At 43.2% G+C, this 16947-nt stretch overlaps 1 protein-coding gene across 1 annotated transcript in view; it reads left to right on the top strand.

Annotated features, from left to right (window-relative positions):
- Nucleotides 1–12772, top strand: part of LOC124166493 (homeobox protein OTX1 A-like) — a 65652-nt gene extending 52880 nt beyond the window's left edge. Inside the window, exon 3 of the mRNA XM_046544021.1 lies at nt 11720–12772. Coding sequence (XP_046399977.1) covers nt 11720–12772 — 1053 coding nt within the window. The remainder of the gene's footprint in view (nt 1–11719) is intronic.
- The last annotated feature ends 4175 nt before the right edge of the window (nt 12773–16947 follow it).

Genomic DNA, 16947 nt, shown 5'->3' with positions numbered 1-16947 from the left:
TTTCAAATGTATACGAAGAGTTAAAATCCGCGGAAGAATCAAAATGGAGATCAGGGTGAATGGTTACTTCCTCTATTAATTTTTTTTCCGTCCTCAGTTTGCCGCCTATTTATATAATGCGATTACGGTTAACATTCGTCTCTTTAAAGATGAGACGCGTGCGACGAGAATTCCTGTCCTCCTTAACTCCCGACCCTCATACCCTCATCCACTAGGCAGTGAGGTGATTCCTCGCCGATAATCTCTCTCTCTCGTGGTCCAAGGTGGAATTAATCGGAGTGCAGCGTGGATGCGACCACGTGAGATCGAATATTGTAGCGAGGAAACGCAAGCGAGAGCCATTTTCGGCAGCTGCGCGCACGACCCAAGATTGTAAAAGGAAAATGCAAGATGACGTAATTGGTATGACTACGTAGATAGTGAAGAGATGCGTGAAAATCGCAAATGCGATGAATACGATGTGCGCTTATAAATGCGACATAGATGCGATGACTGGACTTCTATGACATTTATACGCAAATTTGCCTTTTAGACGGCAAAGTCCTTTTCCAAAATCCTTTTGCCTTTTCGAACGGCGACTGGCCTGCTGCTAGTTGGCTGGGACTCTACTTGGCCGCGGACTACAAGTGGGCGCGGACTAGCTACATCTCCGCCACCATATGTCTTATTCCTTAATTGATAATTGATCTACAACATAATTATTTAAAATATTCTGTATTTTGTCATATACCTGTATTTCACTACGTTTTATCGTAATCTACTTCATTATGAAAATAAAAAAATAGACGCTTCAAAATGCGATGAACTGTTATTGAAAGTGCGATAAATAAAAAATTAAAGTGCGATTTTTTCGTATCTCTATATATAGTGTTCGTGTGCATGTTGCTTATTTAGACACGATGTTTTAAGCTCTGCTAACTTGTGGAAAGAGAAATATCGTGATTTTAAGTCTATTCATCAATATTTCCTTTGGTTACTTTTTCCTGTTCTAATGATACTAGTGAGGTTGGAGGTTTCATTGCTGTCCTTGGAATTCGTCGTAGCGTTTGTGACGCTAAGATAGCTTCGTTATTCGGTTTTGGAATAGGTACTCTATTTCTATTAGGAGTTTATAACGTTCGAAGTTTTTTCGGGAGTAAGAATTGGCACCCGAGTCAATGGAGAAGTCATAGCCCACGGAAGTATCATTGGCGGTAATCGTCCGACAAATAAGCGGAGGTGTGATGGGCAAATGGAAGAGAGTGAAGGAGCCTCACTGCTCTGTGTTTTTCGTGTCGGAGGAAGATGAGGAGGAGGAGACGAAGGGGTGGTCGTTCCCCCTTCCTCCTCTCCGCCCAACCCGCGACACAGCGTCCGCGGGGGCCAATAGGATGGCTCGCCGAACAGGCCCCCGTTTCGCCTCGTCGCCATCATGGTTCTCCCACCGCCCAACTGCTCCATTGCACGCACCGACTCCAGCCTCCCCTTGCGCGCATTGTGATTTCCAGTCGACCGTTTGGCATTTGCCGTCTCCCTTTGCAGCCTAGCTACTTTTTTAATCCTCTCGGATACACAATACACCCCTCCCCCTTACCTTAGCCACGACCTCCACGCATCTGGTCGTTCGGCGGACACTTCCTACTCAACCGGAGAGGTACGGGGCCATATTTATTTTCAAATTAGCCTCAACTCACGCTCATATATTTTCACCAGCTGAAGTCATTGCTACGGGAAATAATATATGTATAAGAAAAGATTGAAAGGCTTAGAGTTGCAGAGCTCGTATGTCATAATTTGTGTTTGGGATTAACCGTCAAATCATAGAAACTTTTATGTAAGCAAAAGAAAGGTGAAGTTAGACGTTGATCAGACACTTTAAGTGCTCATGATACGTAAAATAATTTAAGAGATTGGGGTCTTTGTAAGTAGAATTTTTTAAACTAGACGTTATAACCTTTGAAAAGAGCGTTGAACCTCTCAGGGATGGAGCGATATTAGCGCAGCAGGTTTGTATTTTATTTGTATGTGAAGTTTAAAAGGTATTGCAGGCTGGAAATTAATTTTACAGGAATGTTTGAGGAAACCACCGCTAACTTAGCGGCCTTTCTATTGCGTAGTTACCCACAAGTGAACGAAATGTACCAAATTTCCATTCGGGAAAAATTATATGCTCTTGTTTATTTCTTGGGTGTTGGTAGGGCATCAGCGGCGAAGTGGTTTTCAAATTGATCACGACTCACTTGCGTGTATTTTGACCAGCTGAAGTCATCATGGTGGAAAAGAATCGTGGGAAGATACTCAACATTTCAGTGCTCGGTTTAACTATTTCTGGGTGTTAACCGTCCCATCATATTCAACCGTTAATTTAAGTAAAGCGAAATTTTTGATAGCTGTAGGTTATATTAACAGACAGTTAAAGTGTTCATTTGGCGGGGGGGGGGGGTGAGATTTAATAGTTTAGTATTCGCTTAGCATTTAGAAAAGCTTGTATTATGAAATATAGTTTAGGGCATTAACCATGAAAATATTCAACCTTCACTTTAAATGGAACTAAAGTAAAATTAGCCATATATCTGATGAAGAGGCATTTGAAATATTCGCAATGTAAGATTACATTAGAGTGGGATTATAATCTGCTCTGAAAACATTTTAACTGGTCTGGTTAAATCGAAACGTTGAACCATGGAAATAAACAAAATTTGCGAATTTAGCATATTATTTCAATTTTTACACGACATGGGTTTCAGCTCATATTGTCATCCTCAAGTGAAATTAAAGACTTCCACTCCCATTCACCTTCCTTGGCCTATACCCTTTGAGAATATGCATGTTGAACTTGGACTCAGTAGTTTCACCTGAAGATGACAGCATGTGTTGAAATCCTGGTCGTGCTTTAAGTAAAATTGCGAGTGAAATTCGAAAATATTCTTTAATTCCAACATTTCAATTTCCAGTTTAAAATTTTTCGTCAAATTATATGTTATTATATAATTTGACGCTAATATATTGATGTTTTAAATCATTTTTACATTAATTAATTAACAAAAAGTAAATTAAAAAATAACATATTAGCGTCAAACTATACATCAATTTTATTTAAATAAAATATGGTAGCACTTTTCCACAATATCTTAATGTCTTGTACCAGATGATGGCTCAGTGAGCCGAAACGCGTCGTACGCATTAAAATACTGTGGAAAAGGGCTACAAGCTTTTATGTAAATATGTCGAACTTCCACGATTTAACGCCTTAATCTGTTGACCTTATTAAAAATTATGTATTGATCTACACGATGTCGTGTAGAAGAAGGTATTGTTATACGGGAAATTAGCTGGTGTGACATAACCCAATGACGTCTTTCTGTCATCTCGCAAAGTGGAGGTGGTGATTGAGGATTTTCGACTTCATTTGCCCCCTTTTAATCCTTTGCGGAAATGGGACTTTGTTTTCGCTTCAAAAGGCCCTCTTCCCATCATCCTCATCATCATCATCCTTGAGCAGAAGGCCGATTAATAGTCCCCCCCCCCCCCTAAATCTTTCGTCGCCCGTATTTCTGGCTCTTTCAATTCAGAGTCCCATCGCGTGGACCCCTTTGGTCCAATCCCATAAGTCCACGGATGTTATTCGAGGATTTGGAACCGTTTTCCAAAATATTTTCCTTGATGTCTTAGGGTTTTGATGGAGGCCGCTATTACCCCTATTTGCGCGTGCCGGAACTTAAGTCTCAATTGGAGCCATTATTGAGAGGAGGTCGGAATCGCTGCCGCTATGCAGAGGACGTCGTGTCGCCCAAAAAGCTGCCAAAACTGGGTTCAAACAGATGGAGAGTTTTTAGAAACAAAATGTACAGGTACTTTACGCGTTACAAACAGATGCTTTATTGCCCTTACTGTGATTGCAGTGCCTCCATTGGATGTAAGTGGCCAGTTTTAGAACTCCATATTTAATTTTTATACCTGAGAATATCACTCGAGGTACTATTTCAATCGTGATGAAAGTGTAATAGCATTCAATTGTAATCGAGTTCTGAGCTATTTTGAAAATTTCAGCGATCTATATAATCGGAAAGTGGTCTAAATTTGAGTTGCAAGATTTTTCCCGGAAGCACGAACAAGAAAGCAAAAGTGTAATAAAACGTGGTTAAATGGCTAGCTTTTCTTCGTACGGAGCACTATCTTGAGATTCCGATTTTTTTATGGCGGCGTCCATGGAAAGAATTATTGAGGATATTACCTGAAGTGAAATTAGCACGAAAGTTAGCATAAAAGTTTGAAACGAGCCGTGTCGTTGTCATTTTTTTCATGCACTTATCATCCGTTCTGTGAATCGTGGAAGAGGCCACCTCGGAATGGAAAATAGCGTGCATATATATCGTAGAAATGTAAACTCCGAAAAATGCATCAAATAGGCTGAGAAACAGATCAATTTCAATTCTTTTTTTACAGCAGTTATTGGTTACAGTTGTAGTAAACAATGGTAGATGGCGCCGAGCCCACGGTGAATTTTTACGTGAATTATTCCAAATTGTGAAGGTAATCTTTTCGCTTGTCCTTATTTGTCACTAACTCAGTGATTAAACAGGGAGGCCGGTATGGTGAGGTGAGGATAGAGCTCACCCCAGATTGAACCACAGTCGTGTGAACTTCACACATTCAGGGTACGCGGTTGTTTTCCCTGAGCCACATCGAACTTCGAGAATTTATCACAAATGAAAAGAAAATTTTTGTTATATTCCGCCGATTTATTTTCAGGTACAATTAGTTTTAACGCAGCGGCTCCATCTTTAGTTACAAGGAGAAACAAAGCAAATGGCTGGGAGCCGCTGGAGACTCAGAGGCTGCGCGCTATGCTTAGATTGCTTGAACAGTTGAGAATGGATATCTTTAAGAACGACACAGAGAACATAATATTAGAGCCACACTATATTTCCAGGTCCGATAGGAGCGATAAATTAGGAGATTGGAATTCGTTTTTCCCCCGAACTATAAAGGAGTTTAATAAACGCTAGTCCCAACCTCGTTAGAGCACTTCATTTTTTTTACTTGTAAAAGGCTGCTGTCCTAACACCCCCTGCCACACGCCTTTTCGGCGGCTTGTGGGGTATTATGTAGATGTAGAAATGCATGATCCTTACTTATTATGAAAGGAAGAAATAAATGTATTTGCTTTTACTCTTTGTACTTGAAGATGTCGCCGCTGAGTCGAAACTAGTTGTACGTGAAAATAAATCGATAGAATAAAACAAATGTTTGCTTTTTGCGATAAAATGAACTTCCACAATATTGAGCTTGAGGCGATAGGCATAATTCGTGGAATTTGTTTGGGATATCCGAAGGATTCACACTAGGCTACCACGATCCTGCTCATAGTACATACTTTCTGTAATTATTTTCATAGAACGGACGTTAGGATACCCCAAGTTAGTTGATTTTTTGGTGTGGGTAACCTTGGCGATGCATTGTCATTAGCGAAGAAGCCGCGGGAAAAAAAGAGCTTGTTCGCACATTTTTGACACTCACGGATCTCTTAATAGCTTAATTCAGGGCCGAAGGTGTAATTCCTCGCGAGTATTACACCTTAACCGCTTATTTATAAGGCAAATGGACTGGATAATACTCTGTGGTGTGCCGATGAGCTTATGGGCATTACATCTCCTAATCGCTTCATAAGATGGGTCGGCTGACTCATGACTTTTTGTGCGTGCGAGCCAAAAGTTAATATCTCCGATCGGAAACTACCCCGTTTGATGCCGCCGTTAAGCCGAGTGAGAGAGTATCCGCGTGTTGTTCGAGGAGAGGGAGAAATTAAGTGTCCGGAATGGAGGCAGGAAGGGCGTTCTTAGCACCTGGCCCCAGGGGCGAATTTAATCTCCTCCCCCCCCCCCCCCTCTTTCGAAATATCTCAATCATGCTGTCGTCGTCAGGCCCCAAGGACATCTGCTCCCAATATTTACTCTTAAACTTAGTGTCTCGCTCGCCCCTGACCGTCCGGCCGACGAAGTCCCAAAGCATCGCCAATGCGTCCCACACGACGCACGGTCTGTCTTCTTCTTTTTATTGGACCGGGTTGAACCTTCACCTGCGTCGCTTCACGAATTTCCGTGACTTCCTAGTACAGTCGGAGGTGGTGTGCAGCCAATGGACCCTGGGCCAAATACGGATGATGAGTGCCATGCCATTTCCCTAGTAGGGCCAAAAGGATTATATCTAGATTTAATATGTATCACAGTATACACTGTATACATATTATATCTGTATAAAATACATTCAAATGTCCTCTACCACGCAGATAATATCTAGATATCATACGTATTATATCTGCTGCCATAAAATGGATTGTATATAGATTGAATACGTATAACTCGTCGTAAATATGTATGTTATACATATATGATGATCCCTAGTTACGCCGTGAGGATATTATTTGTATATTTTAAAGATTCTGGTATAAATCGAGGACCATGGATCATCAAACATGTATAAAATATGTATAATAAACAGATTTGCAAATGCGTATACCGATGTATTTCGAAATCTTAAAAAAATTCAGATATAATCCTTTTGGTCTACCAGGGTGATATCAATCCTCTGCTCTTAACCCCTTCCAATTCGATTAATTTTTCGAATATCTTGCTCCTATTCCCTATTTAGTTCTCTTTAAAATGGAGGGTTAAAAAATGATATTTTGTAAATTGTAATAAACGAAGAACCGTGAAGTAAAATTTGATTATTAAACATGGAGAATACAGCTGTCGCTACTCGAATAAAATCATTTTAATTCTTCCAATGCATCACGTTTCATGAAATACGAATTATTTATGTATACTCTGTGTGTTTTAACATTTTTAAGCTTTCAAAATAATTAAACTGTTCCACTAACAAGTAGTGCTAAAATTATGAAAATCCGATGACGAGATACACTCGTCATTGCGCGGTTTGGCATCGCAAGTTCATGACGAGCTAGACTCGTCATTGCAGCGCAAGGGGTTAATGCAATTTACATGTTTGATCCCTGCATTCTCTTCGGGTTTTCACCGCGTCCGTTGGGTTTCGGCGACAACAGTTTCGCTGACACTGCAGTCTGCGTCTTCAGGTCGAAAGTAACTCGGAAAATTTCCGCCTTATATAGGTCTCTTCATCCCGCTGCTGCTCTCTCATTGGTTGGTGGTTGTCCAACTCTCATTGCTGGTCTCCCATTGGTTGGTGCTTGGAGAATCCTTTTCCATGCGTTATGCAAGTGGTAGCCTTGATCGCAAACTGTTGTCGCCAAAACCCAATGGACGCGGTGAAAATCAGAAGAGAATGCAGAGATCAACTGATCATCGCCACGAAAATCTTCGAACCTACAATTTACATGTTTATTGGGGTTACCAGACATACTCGTAGTCTGAAAGAATACGGGAATGTCTGAAATATTAAACTCATTCTGAGCAAAACAAGCCCAGTCAAAGAGAAATCGATGAAAACTTCGTAGTTTCCTTATCTTTATCCTCGGCTTCCATTGACCACTACCTGTAACTTTATATGCTATTCGTAACTTCTGTTTATATTACAAAACGTGTCCGAGTGATCACGGTTACCTTAAAAAATTAAATCCTCATCCCAGCGTGTTGTAGACTCGTAGCGTGTTGTTGTAGAAATTGAGGAAAATTCCTCGGTGTCCTTCCTTCTATCATCTCCTGTTGTCTATCTCTATCCAGAAATTACCATAAAATGCTTATATTATGCTGGGATTACAATAAGTATTCCATGAAATCACGCGTAATTTCAAAAATTCTCCTAAAGTCCCAGCGTTTGGGAGAAATCGATGAATGATCTTCAATCCTCATTGTGAGAAATATAGAGTTCAATGGCATATATATATGTTGAAATAAATTTTAAAATCTTAAAAATATCACGCCTTTATGACTATATTGCTGACACATGTCCCTCTGCCTTAGACACTTGACTTATCTTCTTATTGAATGGCGAACTCTGGGTCGTGTCAGGGAATTCGGGTGTCTTTTTATTGCGAACTGTGGGCAGTAGGCAGCTGATGAACTCGGGGCAAAAAATATGTGTCGTCTACAAGCCGTTGATCTTTTACCTTTCGTCATAATGCATCCTCTCCTCTCATTTATCACTCTCCTTAACTTTCAATCCGTTCCTTATCTTGGGATTGGAAATCCCGACCGATTTCGGAAAATTGCGCGTGTGTTCTAAAATATTAACTTTTTTTCTGTGTATGGGAGAATTGAAGAACAAGTCTACTATTCCACGCTAGCACGAAATTTTAAGCGTTTATGACACTTACGTATCAAATTAAATTTTAAGCTCATCCATTGGTATTCTTTGGAAAAATTTTACTATTTGGTTGTTGTTTTGCAAAAGATTTCTTATTATTTTTGTTTGTAATAACCTATTTATGTGATGTAAACTGTATGTAAATCATAGTATTTAAACTCATTTGGGACTTCCATTGCCATACCCTACAATATTACATTAAACCCTGCAGTCTACGTTACGTGAACTAGGATAAGAGCCCATAAGCTTATCGAGTATCAATGGCAAATGATATTTTCGCATCAAAATCCCTTTATATTTCACCGACATTTGTCCGGCACTTCACTCGTTGATATCAACGCTATTGTGCTGAGATTTCATTATCGGATGTTTCGAGCAATAGTTAACTGATGGCAGAGAACTTCGTGCAGTGGTGCCTATGCTTAATTCTTAGTCTAAATATCACGCTATGTCATTGATTTTTAGAGATTCTTCGTAAACTGTCATTTCAACATTCTTTTGTTATCTTTCGCATTCTCATAAAAACATGCATATGCACATAAAACCAAAGGAGTTGTAGAAAGCATGATGAGAAACCCGGAGTGAAAAATAATAGAGTTATCAAGTACCATCGTTGAGTAATATTTTGACATTTTCATCCAAATTCAATTACTTAACTTTGCGTTGTAAAACGAATGAAACTTTGCGAGATGAAATTTTCGTAACATCTCATCAACATCGATCCAGAACTTCATCCATTTTGCCCACCTTTTTATTTCAATTTTGCTGGAATTTCATAATGGGGAAGTTTCTTCCTCTCTGGCGGGAGAGGGTGGTCGCTCGCTGCGGGAGGAGAAACGGCGGCCGTAAAAAAAGAAGCGTTCGCCACGCGGAAAAGCGGTCATTAAAAAGTTGGCGTTTTTCAATTTTTTTCAGCTACCCGGAAACTCGAGAGCAGAAGGAGGAGGAGGGGGGGGGGAGTGCTCACAAAAAATACTGTAGGTGGGCTCGGGAGGGGTCTGCACCAATCCTTGCCTCCGAGGAAAAACAGAATATCCGTCGTACCCTTTTCCCTCCTCTTGCTGGGATTACTCCCGGACCACGCACAGTTCTCCCCGACTCGAGTTTTGAAAGAGTTAAAATGAAATGAAAGAGTTGCTCGGGGAGACCACTTCCCCCTCCCACCCCTGCCCCCGCCCCCATCTGCTGTGCCCCCTGCACAGGGGAGGAGGAAAAACGGTGGACCCATCGCACCACCTTGGGGAACCCCTCCTCCCAGAGATGCCGTGGCCGACCTCGCCTTTTCCATTAGCGATTATACGCCCGGGGAACGGCGTAACTTTGTCGGTGGCCGTGAGGCGGCAGCACTGACGGGGAGCAGTAAGGGGGAGCATTCCTCGCCGCGCACCAGGGTCAGGGGATTTTCTAACTCCCCTCCCCCCCTCGTACCCTGCTCAAAAATACCCCCCGCCGTCGACTCCTCTCCATCATGAACAGTTTGCCAAAGGTGGCGCAGAAGGGGTTGGGGAGGGGTTCGTACCCTGGGGAGGGGGCCAGGGTACCGGGGGACCATTTAAAAGGGGGGCAAAAGTTTCTCTCCGCTCGCAAGGCTCTGCTTTTTTGTTTGAAAAATGATGTTAACGGGAGGGCGCGCGGAGATTTCAACGCCAGGGTCCCAGGGGGGGAGGGCCAGCCACGGGTTTTATTTTTTGGCCCCGCTGCATTGGGGATTGGGTGGGGAAAATACTATCTAAGGGTGTTCAATAGGGGCCGAGCGTACCCTGCGACTGGCTGGCCGTCAGGGTTCGCCCTCGCCTCCTCTCTCCCCTCCGCGCTCAGGGTGTAAATGACTGGCCAATGTTTGCTCCCGACTTTGCCTTTCATAAAATATCGTATTTAGGGGGAGGGTTGTTAGGCCTGCCTGTATACAGAGAATGTCCCCCCTTTACCCCCTCTTCCCGTTGGGAAGTCTAAGCCTGCACTCTGCCGCGTGAATTGGGTGAGAGAGGCGTGAATTGATGTCCAGGGAAAATGGGTCCTTGGCAAAAAAAAAAGTGCGAACAGAAATGGCTGTTTGTGACCACTATCGGGTGTAAATGTTGCTCTCACTAGCGCGTATATATATTCGACTGTGTACATTTTTCCACCCCTAGCTTGGAGCCCCTACTCTCCTCCCATTTCTCTTTTCCCTTCTTCCATATTTTCCCCTTCTATCTCATTCTTTCCTCCTGGCACCTCAAAATCTTTTTTCACATCGTGTGGTCTTCCCTCAATTGTCGTCTTCTTCGACCGCGTCTCTCCCTCACTCGGTTATTGTGTGGTTTAGCGATCAAGGTGGTAGCACGTCGTACATTTCCTATACCCTGTCATTCATCATCCGTTCGTTAATAATTATATAATAATTTTGTAGTGTGGTGGTCTGATTTTCTTATATTCAGTTCACGAATAATGTAAGAATGCTGTGCTGTTTCCAAGTTCCTATGACCTTGGAGACCACCTAAAGATCCTTCTCTTTGGTATTTATGTATTCAGAGGTAAAAATAAGATGTAGGAGTAAATAAATTATTATAAATATTATTTTTATATTCCCTGTAAAACTGTTTTCATTCTTTCAAGTAATTATAATGTTTCAATGAGACAAGTATATTACTAGGCGAGATAAGCACCGCTACAACAAACACCGATATACAAGTTATCCGAAACATCGGCGAAAATGAAGCCAGTAACTTCATGCAGAGCCCGAGAATAATCCCTTAGTTATTCAAAGGCTTCTCTGGGATTTGAGTCACGATTCCTTAAATCGATGCCACCTATCACTATCCCGTTGGGTCACCGCTATATGAAGACCAACATTATTTGTGTGGAATGATAATGAAGAAGAATCTATTAGGTAGTGCCTTGTAAACTTAAGTAATTTATTTTGCTTTCAGTAAATGCTCAGCGAAATGAATGAAAGGCTATTTTCGTAAAAAAATATCATGTTACTCGAATTTATTGAATGCGACGTAGTTTTTGACATTGTACATCATTTTTATATATGGTCCGCTTTCTCTCCCGCGTTGTTGGGACATTTATGACATGTTTCGGTGATAATGTCAAATTTCGCTATAATTAGCAAATAAACGCGGAAGTGAACCTGAAAGAACAGTTTTTTCCTAGTCAGTCCGCGGAGCTATGTCCCCTGACTGAGTTCATGGATACTATGAAGGCTAACGTCTCGTATAAAACGATGTAACTTGATTTATGTCTTCATTTAACTAAGGTGAATAGGTAATATGATCCTTCAATGATAACTTATATCGCACAAAATCATTATCTCGATTTACTCATTAATTTGCAGCTTCTGTCGCTTCTCCACACGCCTATCGAGGCGGCTTTAGGGATAGTAATTGATGTAGATGTTTCATAAGTGATAGTATCCCATTATAAACATTATTTCAGCTTCATATTTCTCACGGCCGCTCTCCTCTGTTCACAGGTGTGGTTCAAGAACAGGCGAGCCAAGTGCCGGCAGCAGTTGCAACAACAGCAACAACAGCAAGCCACGCAGTCCTCCGGAGGCAAGACCCGCACGCCCAAGAAGATCTCGTCGTCGGCGTCGCCCGGGGCGGCCGGACAGACCAAGACCAGCCCCTCAGTCAGCCCGGCGTCCGCGAACCAACAGTCCCAACAGCAGCAACAGCAACAGCAGCAGAGCGCGGCGCTGAGGGTGGTCCCGAAAGAGGAGCACGTGTCTTCCTCGTCTTCGTCATCTCCCACGCCCCCTGTCATGTTCCGCGCCTCCCACCCGCCCCCGCTCGTCCCCGCCCCCTCCGCCTCCACCCCCAGCCCCCCTATGGGCTACGCAGACACCCCCCCTGGCGCCCAGCACCACCACAGCCACCACCAGACCACCGCCCAGAGCTCACACCACGGCCACGCATCTTACAACGGCTTCTGGGGCAACTCGGCCACAGCCTCCTCCGCCTCCTCCTCCGGGGGCAGTCCCATGGGGTCCAGCGGCGGGGGGATGGGGGCGGGAGGGGGCGGGGGCTACCTCGGAGGCGGCGGCGGCCTCAAATCCTCCACCGCCTCGCCCTCCACGCCCTCCCCCTGCTACCCGCAGAACTATGGCCCCTACTACGGCAACATGGGCGTGGTCGAGTACTTCCCTCCGCCCAACGTACAGATGTCGCCCACGGCGGCTGCAGCGGCAGGCCACTACCACCACCATCACCACCACCACGCCGCGGCGGCGGCAGCGGCGGCCGCGGCCATGGCCGGCTTCGGCCCCCCGCACCACGCCACGCACCACCAGCACCACCAGATGGGCTCGCACGGCGCCGCGGCCTCCTCCTATTCGTCCCCGTCGGCAGGGGTCAACTCAGTCGGGGGCCAGAGCGGCGGGGGAGCGTTCCAGTCCCGGGGTCCCGACTGCAGTTTGGAGTACGGCGGCGGGGGCGGAGGGAACGGGGGCGGAGGGGCGGGGATGGTGATGGGGGGCATGGGGGCCGACAGGTACGCCATGGTGTCGCTAGGAGGGCAGCCGTGAGGAACGTCTCCATAGCACCGCATACTTGGCGCTCCTCGGTGTAATCTGGGGACTGCCTTCAATTGACCCGGCTTGCCTCCCCAACGACGAAGGGTTTGACCTTGTGTCGCCAAGGGACCAGCCCAGAGACCATCAGGCCAGGAAAGTGTTTCCTTGAACTCTCCTAGTTGGTATTACGATCATGACCCAGGGCTTGCTCGGAATTTAGCCGGCATAGCTTCCAGGAAGTGTTGGAGCTATTGAAGCGTGTTGCTTGGAGGCTGACAGTGAGCTTGCAAGTCAGGCAAGTGAAGCATCTCCTCGTTACTCTAAGCGGTCGACCGGGGACTAGCCATCAAACTTCCCCAGGAAGTATGGGCATGGACTGGTGTCCCCAGAAAGACAGTTGCGAGTTGCCCAATAGAGTTATCGAGTCGTATCTCGTATTTGATTTGAGCAAACACTATCCAGGTACCTATCCCACTTGGGGGAAAGCCTTCCACTCAAAGTGACTGGACAAACGTCGGAATGGCATCCTTTCGTGTTCCTCGGGTAACGCCCGGGCAGACTGACCTCAAAATCGATGGGATTGGATGATTCCTTGTCTCTTTAAAGTGAGAATCCAGTGTGGACTCGTCCCTTTTACTATTTGAATGGACACAGACTCGTAGCTGTGAGGCACCGGTACCCCTTAGAGCTGCCAAATGATGTCTTTTTGTCTCTCGGTTCTTCACAGGAGCTCATCACAAGTTTCTTTCATTTCGTTGGAAAAGATTCACGTCATCTTCTTGAAACGTACAAATTCGGGTACAATTGTGACATTGGTGCTCGAAAGCCTCTCGTGTTTCCTCTTTTGTGTCGAGGAACTTATACACTCACCCGCAGATCATGGTCTCACACATTTCGTGTGAATGCATTTAAAAGTATTTTGTTTCTGTTTTAGTGAGCCACTATGTCAAAAACTTTTGTAGGTGTCCTTGTTTTTTGAGCGGTACCATTCAGTGTGTTGGAGGAAGCACAGATGCTATCGTTTTCATCTCCTTCGCCTACTTTGATACTAAAACTTCACTAAAACTCCCAAATTCGCTGGTGCTCCTGAAGAAACTATGGATGGTTTTGGATCAATTTGAACACTAGGGGCGAGTGACAAAGTTGGGAGGATAAAGAAAGACATGCGATCCGATGCATCTATTTGCGTGTAAATACGAACAATTGAGCGTATTTTTCATAAATGTTCTTTCCTTGAAAAATGGACCTTGTGCATCTCAGGAGGAATGACTATAATAGATGAAAACACAACGCATTGTATACGTGTGATTCCACATATCAACGGTAAGGGTGTGTTCTTGTTTTCCCGAGAACGATGCTTGGAGGAGGCTGAGAAATACACAAAAAAACTCACAGATATTCAGTTTTTAACAGAAACGTGTGTGTAAGCGTGGGTGTGTGTGTGTGAATTGGTTTGGTAAAAATGTATCATAAAGTAATGTGTATTGTGATAAATCTTTCGATGGATTGTCGAGCATATAGTTTTGTGTTGCACTTAAGAAGACTTTTGGGGAAGATCGCGGGCAGTGTGGTGTCATATCTTTCGAGACTGTCGGTAAAAGTGTAAAGTTGTCACGTAGACTGTGTGCTATTTGTATAAAGAATAAAAAAATACACACTTCGCCCCGTAATAAGTGAGTTTATTAGAAAAAATAATAGTGTCCGATATCATCGTATCATTAAAAATGTGTTGGACGTTTAATATAAACCTCTTTAAATTTACCCTTCGGAAATTTGAAATATGATTTTGTAAAGGATTATTACTCCGAATAAACAATTTCGAAACTTGCATCACCTGTTTTTTTTCTAATTCAATTATGTCTTAAGAATTAGTTAGGTTTACTGCTCATTTATGCAATATCTTTCCATCTCCTGCATTATGGTTTTCGCAAAAAAATTGGTTTCCTTTTCCATTTTATTGCTGCTGCTGAATTAGTTTGGAGGTCCATTTCATGTTCTTAGTAGGTACCTAAACTACAGGGCCGTTTTATTAAGAACTTTTGACCGATTTCCATGGTTTATGAAAGATATCATGCAATTCGTCAGGCAAACAGTTTTCTCGCTTCACTCGATTTAGTGTAATTGAAAATAATTTATGTATTAATATTTGCCATTCCTTTTGGTTTCAACCTTGTCGCGTTGGAAAAGCTTCGACTTCCCTGACATGCTCTCCTGCATGAAGTCCCACTCTGCCCCGCCCACTCCCATCCTAATTAATCCATACATATTCATAAACTTTCCATTACCAAACGTTCTCTTATTTTCGTCCACCTCTCCACACGCATTGATCCCTTTGTACTTCCAATTAATAAGTTAATAAACTTGGTCCTTTCGAATTTGTCAGCTGCATAGCAATTCTCCCCAACTACGCTATTTGTTTCATTGAATTATTATTTTTTAAATTCATTGTTAAATTTCCAGTGTAGGCATCAAGATTTATTAATTGTTTCTAATAAATGGTTCGAGAGTTCACTTCGCGGAATGGTTGCATGATAAATTCAAAAATAAACGCTGATATTGTTGCGCGCAGTATTTATTAAAAACTAAGTGTTTCGATATTTTCCAATCATCATCATTTTGTTTCCTCTGGTAATGACTTGAAAAGGTTGAAACCGCCTGAGTTTTCAATATAACGATGGCTAAGTTCTAACAACACGTGTCTCAAAATTGGGCCTGTTTGAGACAGGTATCTTAAACAAAGTTTAATGACATTATAAAAAAATAAAATGCAAGCAAAAAACAACCCTTTGTTGGCAAGTGTATGCTTCTTTTTCAGTTTTAGGAGTTTTTGGTTTTTAATTTTAACGTACAATTAGAAAAAAATTAATCGTTTTCTTGGTCTCCCGAAAAGTTACTATTTCTGAGATACGTGTAGTTAAAACTTAGCCATGGATATGTTGGTGGAATATATCAATGATTTGAACCCGGGACCCTTCGGTCAGAAGCCAAGTGCTCCACCCTCTGAGCAATCTCTTTCCCCCGTATTGCTATTCAGACACCGAAAAATGGCGCTTTTGGTTTTACAGTAGACTCCGGTTAATTGGGACATACCGGGACTTGTGCACTCTACCCCAATTAAGCGGCTGCCTCTTGTATATGGCCATAAAAAACTTTGAAATGGTAGAAAGAAGACTAAAGAATTTTTATAATGCAGCATAAGTTTATAAAATAAATTTGATTAATAAATCATCGAGTTTAGTTAATTTATTATCATTTTCAATAATTATAACATTTTTGTTAAAAATATTTTTCACAGCCTCGGGCGACGCTGAATGAATGCCTTTTACTAAGTCCTATTAAAGAAATGTCCCATCCTCTTGCGGATTCTATAAAAAAAGAGCTTTCAAAATAGGGCAAGAATAGGAACATTTGTTAATAATAAGAGTAAATCAAATGAGGAAAATATAAAAAAATTGTATTCTGAAAATAAAAAAAATTTATTTCGTCGCTAGTATAGTCTATGTCGCCGACTCATGGCCCAATAAAGTGACATGCTGTCCCAATTAAGCGGAAAATACTCTGGGATATTCCTCTATTGCGTTCTGTTCTTCAAGATATGCACCAGTTCAGCGGCTGCCCCAAGTGCCCCAAGGTGGACCCATTAAACGGAATCTACTGTACATATTTGGTTTTACTATTTGTAGAAAAGACAAGTCGAGTGGGTGGTGTCATTCTTCTTGCACGAGAAGAACTCGGGGATCGGGTTGGTGTGGTGGCTAGAGTGTTGGCTTCCCACCCCGTGGGCCCGGGTTCAAATCCCGGCGGTGGCAGAGAATTATCGGAGACTGCCCGATCCCTGCTTGAATGTTGTGTGGAGGACTTTCAAGCGGAACACTCCGTCCGTCAAATGGAACGTAAAACCGTGGTCCCCTTGGCGCCTTTCGTTAAGAGCAGGCTAATGCCGACGCCGGGTTTCTCTCCACCCTTACGTACCTACCCTTCCCCCAAGGCGCAAATAACCTAAGCTGTCGGTCGCCTCCTCCAAATACCATATCATGCCGGGAAGAACTCGCAGAGAAAGTATGGGGCTTGATTAGCAGTGGCAGGAAACCAATCAGACAGCGGCTTCAACTCGAGCGGACGGCCGTACGCTCCGGTAAGTCCCGTTTGACCCCCGCGTGACCCCTTATCCGAGGGAGCTGACTCAC

This window comes from Ischnura elegans, chromosome 10 (assembly GCF_921293095.1).
Source record: "Ischnura elegans chromosome 10, ioIscEleg1.1, whole genome shotgun sequence".
NCBI classification, from domain to species: Eukaryota; Metazoa; Arthropoda; class Insecta; order Odonata; family Coenagrionidae; genus Ischnura; species Ischnura elegans.
Note: the sequence above shows the minus strand (reverse complement) of the source record. Positions and strands in the feature narration are given on the sequence as shown.